Source organism: Aspergillus puulaauensis, chromosome 6 (assembly GCF_016861865.1).
Source record: "Aspergillus puulaauensis MK2 DNA, chromosome 6, nearly complete sequence".
In the NCBI taxonomy this organism is placed as follows: Eukaryota; Fungi; Ascomycota; class Eurotiomycetes; order Eurotiales; family Aspergillaceae; genus Aspergillus; species Aspergillus puulaauensis.
The window spans coordinates 405,750-427,229 of NC_054862.1; the positions used below are offsets into that span (position 1 = coordinate 405,750).

Below are 21,480 nucleotides of genomic sequence, written 5' to 3' on the forward strand. Positions count from 1 at the left end.
TACATACTGGCTTAAATGGGCTCGTTGAACATTGGGTGATGCGCAGCACGTCATAGTACTCCGTATATAGTAAACTTCAATCTCATGTTGAATATGTCATTTCAATTGTGATGGTTAAGTCTAGTACAGGTTGTACATAGCTACATGCAGGAAGCTCCTCTTTTATAGATCAAACCACCCGTAATCGAAGATCAAAAGATAACTCCTTATGCAGCCCACACATCCTTGCCTACACCCTCGATCCAGTGACCCAGCTGGTTAACACCAGCATCCCAGTCCTTCAATCTATTTCGCATACCGTCAATCTGTTTCATATCCAGCACCTTGGGCTGCACCCAGTTGATCTGAGCAACCTGGCCAACCTGGTCAATAGCACCCTTCAGCAGTCCCAGCGACAGCGCCTTCATAACCAAGTGTTCGATCTCCCCGGGCTGCACCTTCGTCTCTGCGGAGATGGACGCGAAGGTCAAGTTGCGGTCGTGCGGTGGGCGGCGGAACACCATTTCCGTCAGTGCCGAAAGCGAGATCTTCTGGTATAGGAAGAAGCGGTGGGAGTGGAGGAACTGGTTCTTGGACACGTTGCCCGCGAGGACGTCATAGGCGGTTAGGTCACCACGGTTAAAGGCGAAGAGAAGGTCTCGGAGCCAGGTGTGTGGCGTATCTGCCAGGGAATCCAGGATTGGATGAAGAAGGAGTTCTCCAAAGTTGTAGATGGAGTCTGAGACGAGAGCGGCGACACTCAGGTTGTAGGCGCGGGAAACTCGCTCGGATTCGGGGATATCCTCTAGGCTGATGCAAGCAAGGTAAAGAAGGGCATTTTTGTAGAAGGAGGCAAATTCTTCTTTGGCCTGTTTGGTTCTTAGTTCCAGTGCTAGTTAAGAGTGATGGATGGGGGAAAGTGGTGCGTACGTGATAGTAGTCGGCGTTGACTTTGTAAAATGACGCATGTACGACAGTCTCGACCGCATCGAACGAGTCCAGGACTCTCTGGCATGTATCTAGATCCTTCTGTGCTCCATCCAAATTCTGAAGCCGTTGTTTGACGTTGGCGAGCTCCGCAAGGGCGTAGATATAAGCGTCTTGTGAGTCTGGTTTGTTCACCTTATCGGCGAGTGATGTGAGGAAGGATAGTCGTTCTTGGTCATCTATAGCAGCAAAAATAATTAGCGAGGCTCTTTGTGCCCCTTCTACGAGAAAGTGGACTCACCTGCGCACTCTGTTGACGCCATCAACCCCAACGAGACAAAGTTGAGCTGGTTGATCCGGTCCGCGAAGCTCAGAACAAAGGTCTTGAATATCGGTAACCGCTGGGGAGCACTCTCTGGTAGACGGAAGAAATCAACCAAGGCATTGGTGAGCTGGTGCCATAGCTTTCGCTCCCAGAAGTCTTCGAAGCTCAGGAACGACGCCTGGTGCTGTTCGGGAGCTTGCTGCAGCTGGTCGGCGAGGAAATCGGAGATCTTCTGGTTCTCCATGGCGAAAGGACGGAAGAGCCGACTGCGAGAATTAAGATATGAGGGTATCAGGAAAAGACAGGGCGGATAAGGAAATGGAGGGAGCTGTTTGGGGAGAGGCAAGTTGGATGTGGATGGATCGTTGGTCGGCCGCTGATGGAAGCTCACCACTCAAGCCTCAAGCGGTGGCTCGCCCGCACTAGCCACATTCAGCCACATTCCCCCGGCTTCCTCTTCTATCTACAACCTCACCATCACTACAACACTCCTTTACAGAGCTTAACGCTTAACTCTTAAAATATGGCAGAACAGTGGCTTCATCGGTGTACCCTATCAACTATCTCGACCTATCTGAAAGTGCAATTAGGATTATAACAGCAACAGCTACAGCCTGGCCCGTTTCCCAAAAGAGCCTCATTTCTGGCCCCGAGCGATGAAAATGGTCTTCTCGAATGTGTTTCCGTTCTTGGTAAACACCAATGGCTCGTCGATAACCTGATACTTGAACCCCGTCTTGACTCCTGCGTCTCCGTACATTGTCCGCATCTCCTCAAGGCTGAACCCGTGTTTCGAAATTGTGTGGACAACGTCTCCCATTTGATGCATTCCGTGGTCAGGAAGTTCTTCTGGGACTAAATCCACAATCATCATTATTCCTCCTTCCTTCAACCTCTCACTCAGGCGGCTCAAGGCTTGTCCGGGGTGTTCAAAATGGTGAGTAGCCATACTGACAACCAAGACGTCAAAGTCGAAGTACTCAGGCCCCGAGACTTCAGCCGGCGGTGAGTCCGAAAGAATATTGGCCTTGATTCCGACTACGTTATCTGAACGACCTTCTTCGCGAATATTTTTGTTGAACTCATCGATCATGCCATCCGAGATATCCATGCCGATTACACGAGTGGCATACGGTGCCAGTGCCTAAGCCGATTAGATTTAACTCTAACGTCTAGATAAAGACACAGGATCTTACCAAAGATATATGACCAGGGCCGCAAGCATACTCAAGCACCTTGATCTCTTTTCCCTTTCCTGCCTCGGTGTCGGTCCATGTATCACTGACCCAGGTACGCTTGTGTTTGACAACGTTGATCAACGTTTCCACTACTTTGCCGAACTCGGACCGGTAGGTACGAGATTGTTTTCTGTAATATAATGAGCTCTCTTCTCTTAATCAGCTTGACCTTAGGCAACTTACTCAAAAACCTGACGGTTCTTCTCGGCGAAGTCGGTAGTCATGCTGCTATACAATAGCAAAATATATCGTGCGCCAAATAAATGATATCAATGGGTCAGGTGCTCAGGAAACTTGATCAGCGGTGTAAGGGTACTAAACAGGTACAAGGAAATCGAGGCAAGTTCTCAGTATTTATGTTTCTCGATTCCCAAGCCCACGCCTGTCTATCCGGAGAGTTATCGGAGACTTCCAAAGGGAGAGTTATTCGGAGACTTCTACGAGTCTAGAGTCCAACTGCGTCTAGCGCCACGCACGCGAGGTACAGCATTCCACAAATCATAGTCTATCTCTTTACCAGAGTAATTATCTACTGGAATCTTCAAGGTACCTAATGCAATACCTTGCTAGAGCATGGCCACCCGCGGGTATATGGTACGTGACCGGATTACAACCCTCGGCATAAAAGAATAAGGACAGCAGGCTTGGTAGTTTGTATGATGAGACGTTAAGTAATGGCCATCTTGTCTTGTTGCGTTTCTATCAATAGGATATCAGACTGTTCAACCTGGCAAGCCTGCTAAATAGGGCGTCGACGAGATTGCATAGTTGCATACTTAGCAATAGCCCCCAAAATCGCATTGTCCACAATTTGTTGTAAGCAAAGACAGAGCTTCAAATCTGTACGTTCTTCGTGTTTTCCGGTCCTTTTCCTGTGTTCGACGTTTCATCAAGTGTCCTGGTCTTGCTATAGTTAACTTACATTGGAATCCTGGTGGCCTCAGGCACCTATCGAAAAACCAATCAGAGATGAGTAATAGTCATACACAGAGAGGCTTCACGCAGTTGTAGGCTATTCCAGAACAAAACTCTATGTTCACAAAGTAGAGCAATATAATACAACCTCTGGCTATGTAAAAAAAGTTCAAACTAGGTTAGTTGTGCATAGTGAATCGATCTTTAATGGCCTGTTTGACGAATTAGGACTAGCGTCGTGGTCCCGTGCCGACAGATTGCTCCCGGAGGTGAACGAGTTTCGACCTCATCAACGACCGCTTGCCGAGCTTCGCGCCCTCCTTCTCTCAGCTCTAACTTGGTGTTGTATGTATCCCAGACGCATTCAATTCGGCGATTTAACTTGGCTAACGACTGAAACAGTGACCATGCAGAAGTGCAGGGCCATCAACCCCGTGCTAGGGTCCAGGGCGTTCGTCCCCACCCCAGTCCAATTCCAGGTTCAACGCCGGTTTCTTCAAGATGTCTCTATTACCAGGACTGGAAAGCCTCTCCTGAAGGTCCAGGGTGGAAGGTACTTGCCCAATTGATCCGCGATACGGTGTATAGCGCTGACAAGCTTCCTTAAAGGTCATCCCTCGGAGGTACTTTACCAAACCTTTCCCGATTCCCAACCTCGCACGAACTTCTTGGATTAACGCAAATCGTGATTAGGACACACCGCGACCGTCTTCGGTGCTACCGGTTTCTTGGGTCGTTACATTGTCCACAAACTCGGTATGTTCGGCGATCGATGTGAGGGGGTTCCTTAAGTTGACGTCTTTTCAGCTACGCAGGGATGTACTGTTGTCGTTCCCTACCGTGAGGAGATGATGAAACGTCATCTCAAGGTTACCGGTGATCTCGGAAGAGTCGTTTTCATTGTACGATATAGCAAACTTGCAGGTTGACGAGGCACGAGTTAACGCGAATGTTAGGAATACGACCTCCGCAACACCCAGTCGATCGAGGAAAGTGTCCGCCACTCCGACGTCGTCTACAACCTTGTTGGTCGTGACTACCCTACCAAGTTAGTTGCCCAATACGCCATGGTCTAGCGGTCTGCTGATTGCCGTTCAGGAACTTCTCATACAACGACGTGCACGTCGACGGTACCGAGCGCATCGCCGAGGCTGTCGCCAAGTACGATATTGACCGATTCATTCACGTCTCCTCGTACAACGCCGACAAGAACTCTCCCTCCGAGTTCTTCGCCACGAAGGTCAGTTCCCGTTGAACATTTCTTGAACCGAAAGCTGATTATTACAGGGATGGGGTGAGGAAGTAGCACGCTCTATCTACCCAGAAACCACTCTTGTCCGACCCGCCCCCATGTTTGGGTTCGAGGACAGACTTCTTCACAGACTTGCCAGTGCGACTAACCTGTTTACTGCGAACCACCTCCAGCAACGCTTCTGGCCCGTCCACGTAAGCCGTCTTGGACACCCTATATAAACAGAAGGCTGATTTATCTAGGCGATCGATGTTGGTACCGCCCTTGAGCGCATGCTACACGACGATACCACCGCCGCTTCGACCTTTGAGCTGTACGGCCCGAAGGAATACTCGCCCGCTGAGATCGCCCCGTTCGTCGACCGCGAAATCGTCAAGCGTCGCCGCCACATCAACGTTCCCAAGCGCATCCTGAAGCCGGCCGCTCATCTCCTGAACAAGTACCTCTGGTGGCCCACCATGAGCGCCGACGAAGTTGAGCGGGAGTTTATCGACCAGCACATCGACCCGACTGCCAAGACGTTCAAGGACCTCGACATCGAGCCCGCTGAGCTGTCTGAACTCACTTTCCACTACCTGGTAAGACCCTTGCCTTGGGTTCACATCCGTTCATGCTAACAATCGTCTAGAAAGGTTACCGAAGCGCATCGTACTACGACTTGCCTCCGGCTACCGAGCGGGAGCGGGCGGAAGAGAAGAAGTACGTGCACGTTCTCGACGACCAGTAGTGCTGTTTTCTTAGTGTACATAACCATACTAGACCCATTGATTCCGTTTGTTCAAAATGTATCCGTAATTCAATGTATTGATTCCGCTGTTGCCTCGTTCCAGATCTGTCAATAATTTAAGGATCTTAATTCCGGATTATCATCAGATTTCCTTGGGTCATTTCAGCAAGCATGTTCTCCGAGGCTTGTGATATATCCTTACCTCAGGACGATTGATAACCAGAACACTGCCGGAACAACTCAAGTAACTCTCTTTGCCCCTTGCGGACGTCAATTTCATTGTAATTCGTTAATCTGGGGCTGACCTATATATGCACCGTCATGCCAATCCGCACATCCCGGAGAATCCTTCCCCGCTCCACTCCGCAATCACTCAACCCACCACGAAGAAACAAGAGACAATCAACTCAAAGCGCCAATCCAAGAAGACCCAATCTATAACCTACTAAACTTATAGACACCCAATTAAAAAATACAAGCAAAAAAAATGCCTTCAACCAAGCAAAACCACATCCTCCTGCTAAAAACCAAGTCCTCCCCGCACGACGGCTACGACGAGTTCTTCTCCGCGCGCAACATCAAACCAACCTTCATTCCCGTCCTCACACACGCCTTCCACGACCAGAACCTAAAGCAAATCAAAGACCTTCTCGAAAGCGGCGGTCTGAACCCGGGGCATGGGCGCCAATATGGCGGGCTAATATTTACCTCGCAGCGGGCCGTGGAGGCCTTCGCGGATCTATTAAATAAAGTCGACCGTGAGTACTACATACCACTACCTACACACATACATGCACAATTCCTATTGTAACCGAGGACCAAGATGCTAACAAATCTTGTTTATATTGCAGGATCCATACTAGAAACATCCTCAAAGAACCTCCCCCTCTACACCGTCGGCCCCGCAACAGCACGCTCCTTGACATCCCTCCGAGATACATACCTTCCACACGCAACAATCCACGGCGAGGCCTCGGGGACAGGAGAGGTTCTAGCCGGTGAGATACTAGAACATTACAATAGTCTCTTCCCTACATCGTCATCGTCACAATCAGACACGGCTACAAAGCCTCCACTCCTCTTCCTGGTCGGCGAAACGCGACGAGATATTATTCCTAAGACGCTGATGGGTGAGCAGACGCCCGCGGAGAAGAGAATCGGTGTTGAGGAGGTGGTTGTCTATGAGACGGGGGTTGTGGAGGGGTTCGGTGCGGATTTTGAGGGGGTCCTGGGTGGTCTCCTCCATGAATCAGATACCGGTGTTTGTTCTGGAAGAGGCGATGATGGAGGGGTAATCTGGATTGTTGTATTCTCGCCTACGGGATGTGATGCGATGGTTAGGGTTCTGAAGCAGGAGCTTGAACGAGCTGGTGAAGGAGAGAGGAGGAGGGTGTTTCTTGCGACGATTGGGCCTACGACGAGGGATCATTTAATCAATAAGTGTGGGTTTCAGCCGGATGTTTGTGCGGCAAAACCGTCGCCGGAGGGGGTTGGGGCGGGGATTGAGGATTTTATGAAGAAGTTGGGATAGGCTTTTAACCTGTTAGTCTGGGTGCCTTCTATACTATAGAGATTTGTGACATATATACCCACGGCTTGTTTACTGGCAAAAGTTATCGGCTGGTACAAGATACGAAGAAAAAAGGACGGGAGTTACTTATACTCAGTTAATATTTCCTGAAGAAACTCAAATGAAATGCAGTAATTAATCCGCAAAATAGGTACAACTAGCTTCCTAGACATTTCTATGCAAATATGATATGTGCAAGCGTGCCTGACTGCTTATCGTGCGCTTTCAAGCCTGCCGACGCTGTCTGACATTTGAATTCCCTTACCTTACCGCATGATTTCCTCGTAAATCAGGACTGAGAAGAATTAGTATATCATACTAGAGATCAAAAAAAAGAGTGTTGCAGACTAACCCTTCAACTGCTCCTTGCTAAGAGCATCCTTGTTTTTGTCGAAATCAAAGAATCCTTCGGGAATTGGGGGCGCCGTCGGCTCATCTTCCGGATCGTGGTACGGCTCCAGATATGGATGGCGCAGAGCCTCTTCAACGGAGATTCGCTTCGTCGGGTTAAAGGCCAAAAGCTTCTCCAACAAGTCTAACGCCAGGTCGTTGCTCTTCGGGAACAAGGCTTTAAATGGAATCTTCTTTTTGAATGGGAGAGAACGGATATACTCCCGAGCCCGTCGGGATTTAATGCCATAGTAGTCCTCCATGGTGGGAGTTCCCAGAACATCCAAAATTAGGGTGAGTTGGTGGTGATCTACCACATATTAGCTCTCACTCCGGGCGATCAACCGGTGCACATACAGTCCTTTCCAGGGAACAGGGGCTTTCCACTCAGCATCTCTGCAAGGATGCAGCCCACACTCCACACATCAATGGCCTTTGTGTATTCTTTAAACGTCAACATGATTTCGGGGGCGCGGTACCAGCGCGTCGCCACGTATTCCGTCATGAAACCCGAGTTGTCGTCGGTGGACGCTGCAGATCGAGCCAGGCCAAAGTCGCAGACCTTAAGGTCACAGTTCGCGTTAAGGAGAAGATTGGACGGTTTGAGATCACGGTGAAGGACGTTCGCGGAGTGCATAGCCTTGAGCGCACGCAAGGTTTGGTAAATGAAGTATTGGCAGTGGTCATCCGACAGGTCCTGCGTGCGGATAACACGGTGCATGTCTGTTTCCATCAATTCCTATAAACAATTAATCATCCGATTCTGTTGAATATCATCTGGTGAGTTGGTACCTGAATGAGGTAAACCTCGTTGAAACTCTCATAGTTTCGCGGTCTTTGGATATCCAAAATTGAAATGATGTTCTCGTGGTTGAAGTACCGGAGCAGCTTCATTTCTCGTAAAGTGCGCAAACAAAACATCGAATGATCGAAGGGAGTAATCTTCTTGATGGCTACCTTCTGGCCAGAGGGCTTGTGTATGGCGGAGCTGTGGGAATCAGTGTACCGACCGAGCTAGTTCCGGTATAATGCTTACCAGACAACACCATAAGCACCCTCACCAATGACATCTTGGATCTCGTACTGATCAGAGACGTTGAAGGAGATCTTCCGTGAAGCACCCTGGGGCGGCATTTGCTGGACCATATTGATTGGTTTTAAGCTGGACGACCGTCAGCACCGGTATGCGGTGAGCTTGTGAGTTCGAATGCCAATAAAACAGGTTCCAGCGAGTTTATCATCAGGAAAAATAACATTGCAATAATTAAGTGCATAGAGATGATCACATCCACGCAGCCGGTTCGAGTACCTCATGTGAGGTACACTCGCACTGCAGACCGCGTGTCCGTGTCATAGCACCTAAATAAGGAAACCATGGGTAGCGCTTACAATTGCTTGTTCCCTTGATGGTTTTGAAATATATGAAATAGCCGCCAACAATCCGCTCTCGACCTGCGCGCTGAACTGGAGAGGTGGTCGGGACAAGAATCGAATGCGGGGTATGGCCCGTGCCGGTTGCAATCGCTCGAATCGCAGAGTAGCCGACAGGGATCGGGAAGGCAAAAAGGAACGCTCGAGATAGAGTGAAGTTGCTGTTGGTGATCGATTCAATATGTTCCGGTGGCCGGGAGTCGGTTGTTTTAAAAAGACGAGGTTATAAAGGCCTCGTGTACAAATCAGGAGTCCTATTCGGCAACCGACGGCGCCAATTAGCCACCAAGTTCGTACAGGGTAAATCGGCAGAGGAAGGGTGTACAGGGGTTAAGTGAGGAAAGCAAACGCAGGCGACGCAAAGGAGAATCTCACCAGACTGCTAGAACGAACTGTCGTCTTTAGTGGATGTTTCACAGCTCCGATCTATTTTTACTTTGCTTTTGTCCGTGTTGGCTCCGTGCGGCGTCACGAAGACAACTCGAGAACAAAAGGCAGAGCTAACAGAGCAAAAAGAGCTTGATGTTCCCAAAATCCAAGGCGGAGGGGCGAGAACCAAGAAGGACAGCAGCGAGATGGAGACTTGGAACCCGGATGAGGACTAACTAGAGGAGGAGAGGTTAATAAAGCGGCGTAGATCGGCTAGGGTCGAGTGGGGTGGGCTGCTAAGATGAAACGGGGAGGGCAAGTTGGCAACAGAACTCACAGAACAGTGCCGGGGAGACGGTGATGATATACGGAGTGATTGCTGAAGATGAGGGAAAGATGGAGAGCGAAGATCAGAGCGAACCTTGGTTCCAGGATGGGGAGTGGATGGAGAGAGTTGAGGCACGGTGGGAGGTGGAGGGGCACGAGAGGAGGAAGTGGTGACTGAGCAACTCTGGGTCAGGAACCATCAATTGACCAGATTCTCGCTGCTGTCTCGACCAGTGTTTCAGCAGTCCCACTATTAATCAGACAACATCCAATTTCTTTTCTCCAGTTCTCTCTTCTTTTGGGAGAACACACACATGGAGGAGAGAGAGAGAAGGAGAGAGGGGCAGTGCTGAAACCGGCGCTACTGCTGCCGCTCCAATTGATCACAGCGTTTAGTCCGTCACATATCACCAACCACCATCAAATCACATCCTCCTGCATCCCAGCCTCTTGCTTCCTCTGTCCTCTTCAAGCCGTTGATTTGTCTATCGCGCCTGGGCAACGCGCCCTCCTGACAGGCTAAGCCGTGATCCAAACTTTACGATGCATGATCAGCACAGGCCAGACCAATGCGCTACTTATTCGGGGAGCTCTTTAATTGTCATCATTCTGCTTCTCGACTGTCTGGTGGCTGTCCAGCAAGAGAATCAACGAAAGAAAAAGCAAACAAAATACGCCTCTACATCCTACAGCCCCTATACTCCCGATTCCCGAGACGGCCAGGTAAGTGGTACAGTGGTACAGTGATCCAAGCGAATGAGAACAGCGACCTCAGCTTTATTGTTGTATACCTCATATAATCGGCCAAAATTCGTAAAAGCTATCATTACTGGACGACCTGTTGCGGTTCGAGCTCGTCAGTCTAACCTATCAAGTATGACTTTGCAGGCTTCGACGGGGTCAAGAAAACAAGGCAAACGACTAATAAAAGAAAGAAGGGTTTCAAACCTTTTCCCGCAGTGAGCCCATCCATTGCACCAGGCTGACACCCTGGTCGGCTCTGTCTTCCACCAACATCGTCTGCGCCCAGAGGCGGAGCCCAGGCTCTCCGTCCTCCTTGACCACGTACAGGTGTGGCACCACAATGCTGCCAACTCCCTTCGACCGGTGGTCCCGGCTCTTCTCGACCACTGCACGAACACGTCCGTTGAAGTCATTGTCGAGCTCAGGGAGATACTGCTTGCCAACCCGGAGTTGCGTCTTATCGGGTAGCCCAAAGACATCAACTAGGAGCTGCGGCACCGCATCGCGTCCAACCCACAGGAACTGAGTCTGTCCGTCGTCGATGAGATAAAGACCGTAAGGAACTATCCGCTCAGATGACAGGTTAATAGTCGGGGGTAGGATAATTTCGCCGGTTTGTTCATCTGGCAAGCCGGCATTGTCGGGCATGTCGTGAAGAGAATACATTTTCGGGTAAATGTACTGAATGAGGAGAGGGAGAGGAAGGGTCGATAACATGCAAAGGGCCGCAGATCTCAAATCCGTCGGTATCTGTGCCGACTTGCGTAGACCAAGCTAAACGTTCAATGTTAGTGAATGAAGGATATTACTCCAGGGATAGGTTGGACCCACATTTTTAATCAGGGCGAGGAAAAGAACAGGGAGGCCTCGAAGGTTAGCAGGGAATTGCAGGCCGCCACCGCCAACGCTTCCACCTGCCAGTTCCTTACGGTAGGTTGAGAGTAGTTCCACAACCTTCGCTTGCAGGGCTTCTCGAGCCGGTTCCAGACCGCTGCCGAGTGTGCGTTCGACTGCCTTGTGGCTGAAAAACGTGGTGATGGCTTGCTGATCCGCCGAGGCATAGATATCCGCAAGGTTCTGCGTGGTTGGCAAAGCCAGTGTCAAGACTCGAATCCTACGCTCTCCGTTGCAGGTCGTGTGAAGTACGGCGGTTTGCATACAGACAACAGGCTTTGTGACAGTCTCGTCAATCGCAACTTCAACAACATACGCCTGGTCACGGGGGAATGCTGGGAATGCGCATAGATCCGAGCTACGGTTGAAGAAGTTCCCGTAGAAGGTGCTCATGCGCAGGCCAGTGGTAGCACGGACACGAAGTACAGCCTCGAGGCCAATCTCCGAAGACAGGTAGTCGGAAAACTCACGCGCAAACTTGATTGCGTCCTCGCTACGGGCAGCATTCCACCCACGGTAGTAATACGTTTGCCCGCCGGTGTATCTGGGAAGGTTGCTGAGCGAAGCCACATCCTGGTACTGAGCTGAAAACAAGAACATATCCACGGATACCTGTGCCTTGGAGCACTCGACAGCGAAGCTCTTGTAGAAGCTGTTCGCCGTCTGGAGCAGGCTGTTCTCTTTGCTCGTTCCTAGAACCTTGGGGTCTTCTCTCATGGTCAAAGCGCCATGACCAACGTTGGGCAAAGACGAAGTAAGAACAGTCATCTTTCCACCAACAGGTGAAATGAGCTTATATCCGGCACGCAACGCTGATCCCATCGCGCAACCATGGTTCTGAGTGTTTTGGAACATCTCCTGCAACTTGTCGAGGAAAAGCTCAATGTTCTCTCGGCACTCACTCAGGGTCACCAAAAGGTCCCCAGGAATGGGAAGGAAAGGCTCATCCAAGTCGCTGACGACCAGCATGCGTGGGTCAGAAACCTCTGAGCCATCTCGAGGAATGCTGAAGTAGTGAAGGCTGGAATCAACGGCAATGAAGCCGAGTCTTGTCCGTCGGTCTGCGTTGGGGATCCGGTCCAGACTTTCTCTAATGCACCGGGCACTCGTGGCCAGGAGGCCGTTCGTGACTGACGCATAACTCACATCGATCAAGAAAAGATAAACAAGCGGCTGCGGAGGGCGGACCATGTATTCCTGAGGAGCAACAAATTCTACCACAGAGTGGTTGAGATCGGGTCTTAATGCCCTGTCTGCCGGTTTCTGCAGAGTGGTGTCCCAATCAAAGGCCTGCGGCACATCGTTTGTCAAGTTACACATGTTGCAACGCCAGCGGTGTCCATGGTCGAGGAATGTCACGAACGGGTTGATATAGGATCGGCACCGTCGGCAGCGGGAGATGACTTGGTCTGGGATGACGGGGACTTGATCTTCCGCATCATGGAGGGCTGCGTAGGGCTGAATCACGAGTGCAAAGGGGAGCTTCGACTTCTTCAAAAGGGAGTGTGTTGTCGGAACGGCATTTAGCGTTGAGCGCACATATTTAGGAGGGCAGTTGGCATAGGGAGAGGGAAAGACGCTTGTCTAAGCAACAGGTTAGCACCATCAGCTTTTTGGAGGCCGGAACTTCTCTATCATATACATACCCCAGGCGGCAAAACAATTGGGGGTGGAGGGTAGTCGATCTCCGCAACATTGAACGGCTGGGTGAGCAGGTCGGTCGGGTAGAGTTGATTGAGGGGAACTGCTCGCGGGGCCTGGGGGGCCTGGGGGACTGCTTGCGGGGGCATAAGGTGAGGATCCGTAACACCCATAGCACCAAACTGCTGGGTCATCTGTGCGACGCCTGGAGCTACCGGCGGAGCATATCCTTGAGCCACCTGGGCGGGATCAGCACCATATACCGGCTGTTGTTGCGGTTGAGGGTATGCCCCATAAGCAGCACCGGCAGGCGGCTGGCCTCCCAGTCCGGCATTGGCACCAGATCCAAACTCAAAGGCCTCTCCAGCATAAGCTCTCTTCTTCTTTCCTCCAGCGTGCGCTTGGGGGGGAGCTTCCCCGGGTTGTTCAACAGGGGCTCCAAAGCCGGCGGGATGTTGGTCATACCCCTCTTGAGGAGGGTAGCCCCCTTGTGGAGATGCCATCGATATTTCGTACGTCTTTCAAGTAGATACTGCTCCGATGATTTGAATCTCGTCCGCGGCGTTCTCGGAGGAGCGATGGGGTTCCGGTCGCGTACTGGGTTCAGGCTCGCTCTGTGGGGGAGGTCAATGTTTCGATTATGGAAAACAGTCAGGGAGCTGCATACTAACAACCGGAAGACAAAAGGCGCGTCAACCAAAGACGGCGAAGGGATTGGGGAGGGAGATTTAAATTGTGGGAGTTGGAGGCAGATGATGAGATGCAGCCCGAGGTGAACTTCAGCAAGTGGGAGGTCGGGTTACGGTGGCCTTTGCGTTGCGCCAATCAGAGAGCCCCGCAGCGTAGCCGATTCACATCGACATCAATTCACTCTTCTAGATCTAGGCAGCACTCTGGATGTTTGGATTGGAGTGAGATTTATCCGTGACTCGAATGCATTTGAGAACACAGGCCTGCTTTTTGTCTGTTGTCCGTGATCTCCTGATTCTCACCTTGCAGTCCTGAAAACATACAATTGCGGTGTACACAGGTGAGACGAGGCATATCATTGAAGTGGCTTTTACGGGTACCGTATTCCATGTGAGTTTAATCAATATTAGACTACTATATTACTGAACGATTTGGAGTGGTACATCTTGTCCAAGGTATGATGAGGCTGGAATATACCCCCCACTTCTCTCCTTTTATATATATATCGAAGGATAGCAATGTTCAGTGTACTGTAGTGGTTTTACTATTCCATGCTGTTTCAAAACAAAATTAATGGCAGCTTCCGTCTTTCTCATATTTTACTGTAAACCAACGAGAGTGTCTTATCGATGTCGTCGGGGTTAAAATACACTGGTGAGATCTATGGTGTTCATTCTTGAGGTTGCCGTGCCAACGCCCACCGCAGCGCTCGCACCACAACGCCGCCAGCTTCAGTTCAATCTCTCCTCCACAGAGCCGCCATCTTCTTGATCTTGCTCCGACACCTCGTGCATTTCTCGCGTTGCTTTTGGCGTCTTTTCAATTCGTGATTTTTCTTCTTCTAGAGCCCCCTTTTGGTTCAAACCCTTGACGAATCCTACTATTGATTTGCATCTTTTTTGCATTGCCTGCGATTGAGCCGAACCATCAGGTCATTTCCTGCTCCTTATTCCGATGCGACGATAGAAATTGTCAAGAGACCGGGACCAGACGATACGACGAACTGCGCACGGCGAGCCTTCATTGTTGTACCTCCACAGCTTGAGCAGACCGACTTCACAATGAGTAGTGTACGGGTAGTTGCTCGGGTTAGACCGTTGTTGAAATCGGAGAGAGATGTGGATGTTATCCTTCACACAGGATCCAAGCACACTCTGTCGAGCAAGGCGGATCGAAAGAGCTCCCAAGATACATCGAAGCTGGCTGCGTTGAGGGACAGGGATACGCTCGTTCGCATTCCGAACCCGAAGAACGAGAACGAGGAGTACTCTTTTCAGTTCAACGCGGTGTACGATGCGGAGGCATCTCAGCAGGAGCTCTTCGAGGCGGAGGGTTCGTGATGTGCAGTCTGACGCTCGGGTTCATGGTATGCTAACAGGGTTGGCAGTTTCTCCCACCATCAAGCACCTTTTCAACGGTTTCGATGTCACACTTTTCGCATATGGTGTCACTGGAACGGGGAAAACGCACACAATGAGGGGCGGTAAAAGCCTTGCTGAAAGAGGTGCTATCCCCCGTCTCCTGAGTAGCATATACAGACGAAGCCGCAAGATGGAGAAGGATAGCGATGGAGAGACCTCAGTCAACGTGTCCTTGAGCTACTACGAAATCTACAATGACAAGGTCTTTGATCTCTTTGAGCCTCCGGAGAAGAGAACAATGGCGGGCTTGCCGCTGAGGGACAACGGTGGGAAGACCGTAGTTGTAGGCTTGACGGAGAGGCCATGTCATACCTTGAAAGAATTTGAGACCCTGTATGACCAGGCAAATATCAACAGATCTACCTCCGCTACCAAGGTTTGTTCTCCAATGGCTCATCTGAGTAGGTGACAGCCCAGCTGACGGAACACAGCTCAACGCGCATTCATCTCGGTCCCATGCTATTCTCTGCGTGAAGGTCGCAATCACAACCGGAGACCAAACCCGGGTCAGTCATGCGTCTGCCATTGACCTTGCTGGCTCGGAGGATAACCGTCGAACGGACAATGACAAGGAGCGCATGGTGGAATCCGCCAGCATCAACAAGAGTCTTTTCGTCCTAGCCCAGTGCGTGGAAGCAATCACCAAGAAGCATCACCGGATCCCATACAGGGAGTCCAAGATGACCAGAATCCTCTCGCTAGGTCAGAACAATGGGTTGACCGTAATGATTCTGAATCTGGCCCCGGTTAGATCGTACCATTTGGATACAATAAGCTCACTTAATTTCGCCAACCGCACCAAGAAAATTGAGTTGCGCGAAGTAGAAAACGAGCCAATCTTCAAAGGACCTCCGAGAGCTGCGCCACGACCCTCAGTTGCATCCCAAAGACAACCTCTCCGGCCATTGACAGCTTCTGTTAATGTAAACCTCGCGGCTAATAAGGACAAGGAACCCTCAAAACCCGCCGATGGAAAGCCGGTAAAGGCGTTCAGTGTATATTCAGACAAGCCACGTCCGAGAACCTCAGCTCAATTCAAAAAGCCCGAACTTCCTAGTCGGCCTTCACTAAGCTCTGAGCAGCCGGGATTGCGTTCTGCAAAAGCTAGCCGACTGGCTCAACCACACAAGGCTCCTCCCAAACATCAAGAGGACATTTCGTCCAGGATCGAGGAGCTAGTGGAGAAGAAAGTCGAAGAGATACTCGCCGTTCGCGCAGTCAGCGAGAAATCAAGGCAAACACAGATCCGCGAGCTAGACGAACAAGTCCAGAGACGCCTAGAGCTTCTAGAGCAACGCATCGAGGGATCTGAGGATGCCAGAGCAGAGGGTCTATCGTACTTACTCATGGCAAAGCAGCACCAGGGCCGCGGCGAGGACGGCTCAGCGCTAAGAATGTATCAACTAGCCCTTCCCTTCTTCCCGGAGAACGAGAAGCTCGTCAGAAAAATCGACAATTTAAAAAAGCACCTCGTGTCCAAGCCATGTCAGAGCATCGAAATCACCAGCACCCCGACGATAGAGTCTAAAAGGGGACTGGGTAGCATGTTGTCACTGCCATTATCAAAGCAAGGCACTAAACGACCCGCAGATGAAGTTGACGCAGACTACGAAGACCACGAGTCATACGTAGCAGACTCGGATGATGCTTTTGAAGAGACCAAGCGCCGGAAGCGCACAAAGACTCAAAAGATTAGCCCCGAATTAGACTCACTTCCCGGAGACGGAGAAGACGACGAGTCAGTCCCCTCCCCTCGGACAATCCACCTCCTCTCCATTATCAACTCCCGCGACGTCGGCCAAATCAAGCTCCTGAAGGGTGTTGGTGCCAAGAAGGCAGAGGCTATCGTTGACTGTCTCTGCGAGTTGGACCGAAGTCTAGAGAGAAATGGGCAGACGCAGGTCTGTATAAACAGCCTCGCGGAGCTGAGCAAGCTGAAGGGCTGCGGAGTGAAGACGGTCCAGAGCATGCGAACCGGTGTTCTGGTATAGACGTGAAAAAAAGACCTAAAAATTGTTTTTTGCTGTTTGGTTTGAGGCATCGGAGATAGACCGGTTTATTCCTTCTATCCGGGCGTTTTGCGTTATGTTTACCCTGGCATTCCCCATATTTATGGTGTGGTGTTCTGTCACTTGAACCTCTTTTTTTTTTTGTCTTGTTTTTTTTTTGCAACTGCATGCATGGTACAGGGTGCATTTCCTATGCATTTTTGCATCTGTATTGTTGAAGCGAGGGCGTTATGGCGCTAATAGTCAATATATATGATGCATGATTTTAGGCCTGCAACGGTGCAGGCCATTTTTTCAACCTTCATCGATATTACTCCTAATCTGTATATCTAATGGGATACATCACTCCCTATACCCTAATCCCAATCCTCCACCCCCCATGCGGAACAACCCCTCTCGCCAAAATATACAAAACAACCCCAACTGCCATTGTCGCCGCACAGAAAAGCTCAAGGCCCAAATAACTCCCGCCTAGGGGATCCGGCAAAAGCGCCCCGGCAACTGGTGTGCCCGTCAGCGCCGCAAACGCCGCAATGGCAAAATACGTCCCGCTGCGCACCCCGATTTCTCGGATTTCGGATATCTGTGCCACAAGTGCAGGGGCTAGTGACACGGCAGACCCGCTGCTGAATCCGTAGAGTACTGTAAAGACTATTGCGGTGCTGTTTGTGCGTGAAGGGAGCCATAGCGCTAGCACGAGGATTATGGATACTATGCTTGTGAGGATCATTAGGTTGAAGCGGCCGAAGTGATCGGCTAGCCAGGGTGGGATGATGCGGCCGAAGACGCTGTGATGAGGGAAGTTAGGGTTTGTTTGGTCTTCGATGTGTATTAAATGGGATACTGGGAAGGGGAACTGACCTTCCTGCGTTTAGAATGGCGATTAAGTATGACGCCAAATATGCCGACATGCCGTATCGTTGGGCCTGTGTGGGGATAAAGGCGAAGGGGAGGAACAGGCCCCAATATAAGAAAAAGGTTGCTGCGCTGGTGAGGACGAATGGCATCTCACGGAGAGGGCGGAAGAAGTCGAGGGGGTGGCATAATGGCGTCTTCTTCTGGTGGTTTAGCCTTGAGCTCACGGTGAGGTTGGTAATAACAAGTAGGAAGAGACTGGTAAATGCGCAGATTCGGATAGCCCATCCAAAGCCGAGAACTGGTATAATGCGAGTGATCATGATTGGGAATATGATTCCGCCAAAGCCGGAGCCACTGAATGTGACACCGAGGGCGAGGGCACGACGGCGCCGGAACCAGGTGTTTACGGAGGTTATGCTGCAATGGAACAGAGCCGCTGTGCCTATGGGGCTGCAGATACCCTGGGCAAGGAAAAATTGATAGTATTCCTTCGAGATGGAGATCATCATCAACCCGAAGATATGGAAGAATGAGCCTGCTAAGAGGAGCCATCGCGGCCCGAAATTGTCAAATAAGACTCCCACGAATGGGCCCTGAATAAAGGATCTAAATCAGCATGCTAGTATCCATATCAGGTTGCCTATACGAACCCCAAAGAACATCATGAAATACTCCAACGAAGTAATCCATGTAATGGCGCTTGTGGCTACATTTTTGAGCTGGTGAGCTTTGTAGTAATCAATGAAGACACCGATGCCTATATTCCAGCATTAGTAAATTGCAATTTAAAACATTTTGAGAGTGGCATGAACTCACAGCTGATCCAACCAAAGCTAACAAACATACCGCAGAAGCCACCGACAACAGCGCTCCATGCTCGAAGCCCTCCCTCTGGAGGACCACCACAAGGAGGAACAATTGGATTCGGTGACTCCCGAGATCGAGTTCTGACTGCAGGCTTTTCTTCGTCACATTCTGCTACGCTATTCGGAGTTGCTGCTGGCTCTATGCGCGAGTGTCGTCGTTCGTCCGGTGCAGCATTATGTGAGTGTAACCCAATATCACTGCCGGTAGGTGAAGTATTATCAGGCGTATTAGACGAATCGTCCACAGTCACTGCATCGCTGCTAGACAGGTTATGCATCTTGAACCTGTTGCAAGTCTACCAGTTTGTGGGGGCCCAACGTGGACAGTGTCGCGTTCATAACATGAAGGACGAACTACCTGCGACGGGGCGACAAGCGGAAGAAATTGTGTATCGGTTGAATTAACTTTTTGCTTGGTCTGGACTAGTCGTTGCGACATGACATTCCTTGCGACAAGACATGATTCGATGCTGAACCCTGGCACCGGAAGCAAGGGTGGGATTCTTTAGGGCTGAGCCATTAACCCATTACCACTGCGCGGAGACGGATCAGTGCCAGCAACCTACACAGGAAAATTTCAGCAAAATTCAGAAACAATTAGGAAAATGGACTTAGCAGTAAATTGCATGGCGACCAGAAAGACACGGGGTTTCGGTGCTTCGAGATGTCGCCCGTTTTCGGCCATGCCCTACTTCCGGGCCTTCCGTCCAGAGTCCCCTATTAAATCAATGGTGACGACCTCATAATTTCAAGCATTGTCTCAAAACACATCTTTGTACGTCATCATCTTAACTGTTTCAGGGGTGCTGGACGTTGTTTTCCGAATTATTTTTAAACGATGGTCCGAGACTCCGAGCTCGCCGATGGTCAGTAGTTGAAATGGACAGACGAGGGCAACAAAACGGGCAAAGAGGCAGACAAAATAAATATTGGTTGAGCATGCCACCATACTGGCTTATATGAGATGTCTATAGTACATTGATCCTGCAATGAGTGAAATACAAATGGGCATATTCTGAGCCTTGTATTAGCTCGTCTGGGTTGGCTTCTCAAATGTCACCTTTCCTTCCTTGGTGAGCACTGCGATACTTTGGCTGACGCCCTCAATTTCTTGCTCAATTTCCCCAATTGTTCTTGAGCCAGGAGCGTTCTTAGCTGCAGATTCGCCCGCACTAGTGGCTTGCTGCTCGGCTGATTCTGTGGGGAGGATTGTCAGGCCTCGAGGTGCACTAGCAAGTTCATCAACCTCGCGGCTGCTCAGGATCTCGTTGACTCGGGCTCCGCGAGATTGCAGAAGGATGGTTGAGGGCCCATTGAATTGGAGGAATAATCTGTCTCCCCAGATCGTCCTCCGCGACCATGTTCGCAGTCTATGGAAGACCTTCATGGCTGTTTTCCACGCATCCGTATCTGCCATGGATTTGATAAATTGTGTGTTTTGAACCAACGCCGGGAGGCTCTTTAGTCCTGGAACCTGGAATTTCAAGGTCGTGGACTTGAAGCGGTAAGGGCGAGGGGGGTTGGAGCCCATGGAGTAGGCCACGACATTACTTCGAAGTTTTAGCACCCACAATCGTAAAATGACAGGCAATACTTATACATACCTAGGATGTACAACGTATTGCTCACCAGCCTTTAACTCAACGGAGTATAATTGACCGCTTCCAACCAATGCAAGCAGCCCTCTTCCGGTGACCTCAGAGCTACCCCAATGAGCGACACTCTTCATGAAATTAGCCGGGCTTCTTTCCACGCAACCAGGGGTACGAACCAGACTTGTGTTGATTGTCGGTCGAATAGTCAACGAACGACCAGTCCAAGCCAGCAGTGCGCGTCTTTGGGCCACCATCCAGTCCACGGAGCCATTGAGATGAACGACGGCGAACGATGTAACAGGAGATCGAGTGGAAATTAGGGCAGTAACGGGGCTAGCGGAGGAAACCTGGGCGGTTCTAATTAATGTCCTAGTTTCTGAAATGTGAGGGGAGGGAATTACCTTACCTTTTGATATAGGAATGGCACACCAACGGGAGCTCGGCGGAAGGGCTCCAATACACTCAAGGTTGAGATCACCTATGCCAGCACCAATCAGTCAATGCAAAGAAGAACCATCTGTCGATCATCTCACATTATCCGCTTTGCCGCTCAGTCCTACCAGCGTTCCCCGCCGTGTATAGAGGTTCTGCGAGGCCGAAAGCGAAACCGATAGTAACGAGTAGGGTGCTCCGACGACATCGAATCGCGCATCTGCATTCCCATGACTTATTAGCAAACCGACACTGATTTCCCCTTCAGAAAGTAGACCACAAACCAGCAGACTCAGCTGAGCTAGGGGTATCAACAATGGCCAAGTTGCTCCCGTTGACTGCCGCAGGTCGTTCCGTGGGTGCGGCACGAATCTGGACGTATCTTGCTTGTGCACCGCGATGCGATGACGCAGGTTGTCGCGACTGGCGAGGGAGGACTCGGGTCCATGTGAGGGTCCTCACGCCTCGCCTGAGGAGTTGGGCCATTGTCCAGTCTGAGAAACTGCCCAGGGGAAGCGAGTTGAGAGTGGACAGCTAGGAAGAATGTCTGTTGCTTCTCCCTCCGCGGTAATTCTTCCTTGCAGGCCCGGCCCTGCGATTCCGAATCGGGGAAAGCGTAGAATCAGCCTTGGCATCGACTATGTTTTTTTGTACTATGCACCATGCCCTGCTCGTTAAACATCTCCTGGGCAGTTGCTGCCCTTGTGCATGTTATCTCGGGAGGATGTAGAATGCGTGAAATCTCAAAGCATCCATCGCAGCAATACAAAATGAAAAGATCTTGTGCGTGCCTGAGATATCGGGCACGCCGGAAAAACCAGGCCCCGAGTAGCTTTGCGGATCCCGACTTTTTCCCAAGCACCGCTGGTTGAAGACGACA

At 50.6% G+C, this 21,480-nt stretch overlaps 9 protein-coding genes across 9 annotated transcripts; 3 read left to right on the forward strand and 6 right to left on the reverse strand.

Moving 5' to 3' along the window:
* Positions 1-206: 206 nt before the first annotated feature.
* On the reverse strand, positions 207-1,475 carry RPN9 (proteasome regulatory particle lid subunit RPN9; the record flags this gene model as incomplete). Its single annotated transcript, XM_041706990.1, has 3 exons — positions 207-848; positions 910-1,145; positions 1,208-1,475. The coding sequence occupies 3 exons, from the start codon at positions 1,473-1,475 to the stop codon at positions 207-209; spliced, it is 1,146 nt and encodes a 381-aa protein (XP_041559321.1).
* Positions 1,476-1,868: 393 nt separating this feature from the next.
* Positions 1,869-2,693, reverse strand: APUU_60176A (class I SAM-dependent methyltransferase; the record flags this gene model as incomplete). The annotated part of the gene is made up of 3 exons (XM_041706991.1): positions 1,869-2,375; positions 2,428-2,599; positions 2,653-2,693. 3 exons carry the CDS (start codon positions 2,691-2,693, stop codon positions 1,869-1,871), a joined length of 720 nt encoding a protein of 239 aa, XP_041559322.1.
* Positions 2,694-3,501: 808 nt separating this feature from the next.
* NUO40 (complex I NDUFA9 subunit family protein) lies at positions 3,502-5,363 on the forward strand (the record flags this gene model as incomplete). The annotated part of the gene is made up of 11 exons (XM_041706992.1): positions 3,502-3,512; positions 3,578-3,729; positions 3,787-3,937; positions 3,994-4,007; positions 4,078-4,140; positions 4,192-4,286; positions 4,341-4,432; positions 4,483-4,624; positions 4,672-4,830; positions 4,879-5,214; positions 5,265-5,363. The coding sequence occupies 11 exons, from the start codon at positions 3,502-3,504 to the stop codon at positions 5,361-5,363; spliced, it is 1,314 nt and encodes a 437-aa protein (XP_041559323.1).
* Positions 5,364-5,850: 487 nt separating this feature from the next.
* APUU_60178S (uroporphyrinogen-III synthase HEM4) lies at positions 5,851-6,894 on the forward strand (the record flags this gene model as incomplete). The annotated part of the gene is made up of 2 exons (XM_041706993.1): positions 5,851-6,121; positions 6,215-6,894. The coding sequence occupies 2 exons, from the start codon at positions 5,851-5,853 to the stop codon at positions 6,892-6,894; spliced, it is 951 nt and encodes a 316-aa protein (XP_041559324.1).
* Positions 6,895-7,199: 305 nt separating this feature from the next.
* Positions 7,200-8,244, reverse strand: PMK1 (MAP kinase Pmk1; the record flags this gene model as incomplete). Its single annotated transcript, XM_041706994.1, has 4 exons — positions 7,200-7,228; positions 7,286-7,633; positions 7,681-8,062; positions 8,116-8,244. 4 exons carry the CDS (start codon positions 8,242-8,244, stop codon positions 7,200-7,202), a joined length of 888 nt encoding a protein of 295 aa, XP_041559325.1.
* A 2,032-nt stretch (positions 8,245-10,276) lies between these two features.
* On the reverse strand, positions 10,277-13,232 carry SEC24 (COPII subunit SEC24; the record flags this gene model as incomplete). Its single annotated transcript, XM_041706996.1, has 4 exons — positions 10,277-10,288; positions 10,399-10,968; positions 11,026-12,672; positions 12,735-13,232. 4 exons carry the CDS (start codon positions 13,230-13,232, stop codon positions 10,277-10,279), a joined length of 2,727 nt encoding a protein of 908 aa, XP_041559326.1.
* Positions 13,233-14,480: 1,248 nt separating this feature from the next.
* On the forward strand, positions 14,481-16,831 carry APUU_60181S (kinesin family protein; the record flags this gene model as incomplete). The annotated part of the gene is made up of 3 exons (XM_041706997.1): positions 14,481-14,751; positions 14,807-15,216; positions 15,272-16,831. 3 exons carry the CDS (start codon positions 14,481-14,483, stop codon positions 16,829-16,831), a joined length of 2,241 nt encoding a protein of 746 aa, XP_041559327.1.
* A 367-nt stretch (positions 16,832-17,198) lies between these two features.
* Positions 17,199-18,851, reverse strand: APUU_60182A (MCT family MFS transporter; the record flags this gene model as incomplete). The annotated part of the gene is made up of 4 exons (XM_041706998.1): positions 17,199-17,637; positions 17,711-18,300; positions 18,358-18,464; positions 18,554-18,851. 4 exons carry the CDS (start codon positions 18,849-18,851, stop codon positions 17,199-17,201), a joined length of 1,434 nt encoding a protein of 477 aa, XP_041559328.1.
* Positions 18,852-19,600: 749 nt separating this feature from the next.
* AIM24 (AIM24 family protein) lies at positions 19,601-21,086 on the reverse strand (the record flags this gene model as incomplete). The annotated part of the gene is made up of 5 exons (XM_041706999.1): positions 19,601-20,123; positions 20,178-20,515; positions 20,575-20,646; positions 20,702-20,820; positions 20,885-21,086. 5 exons carry the CDS (start codon positions 21,084-21,086, stop codon positions 19,601-19,603), a joined length of 1,254 nt encoding a protein of 417 aa, XP_041559329.1.
* Positions 21,087-21,480: the final 394 nt, after the last annotated feature.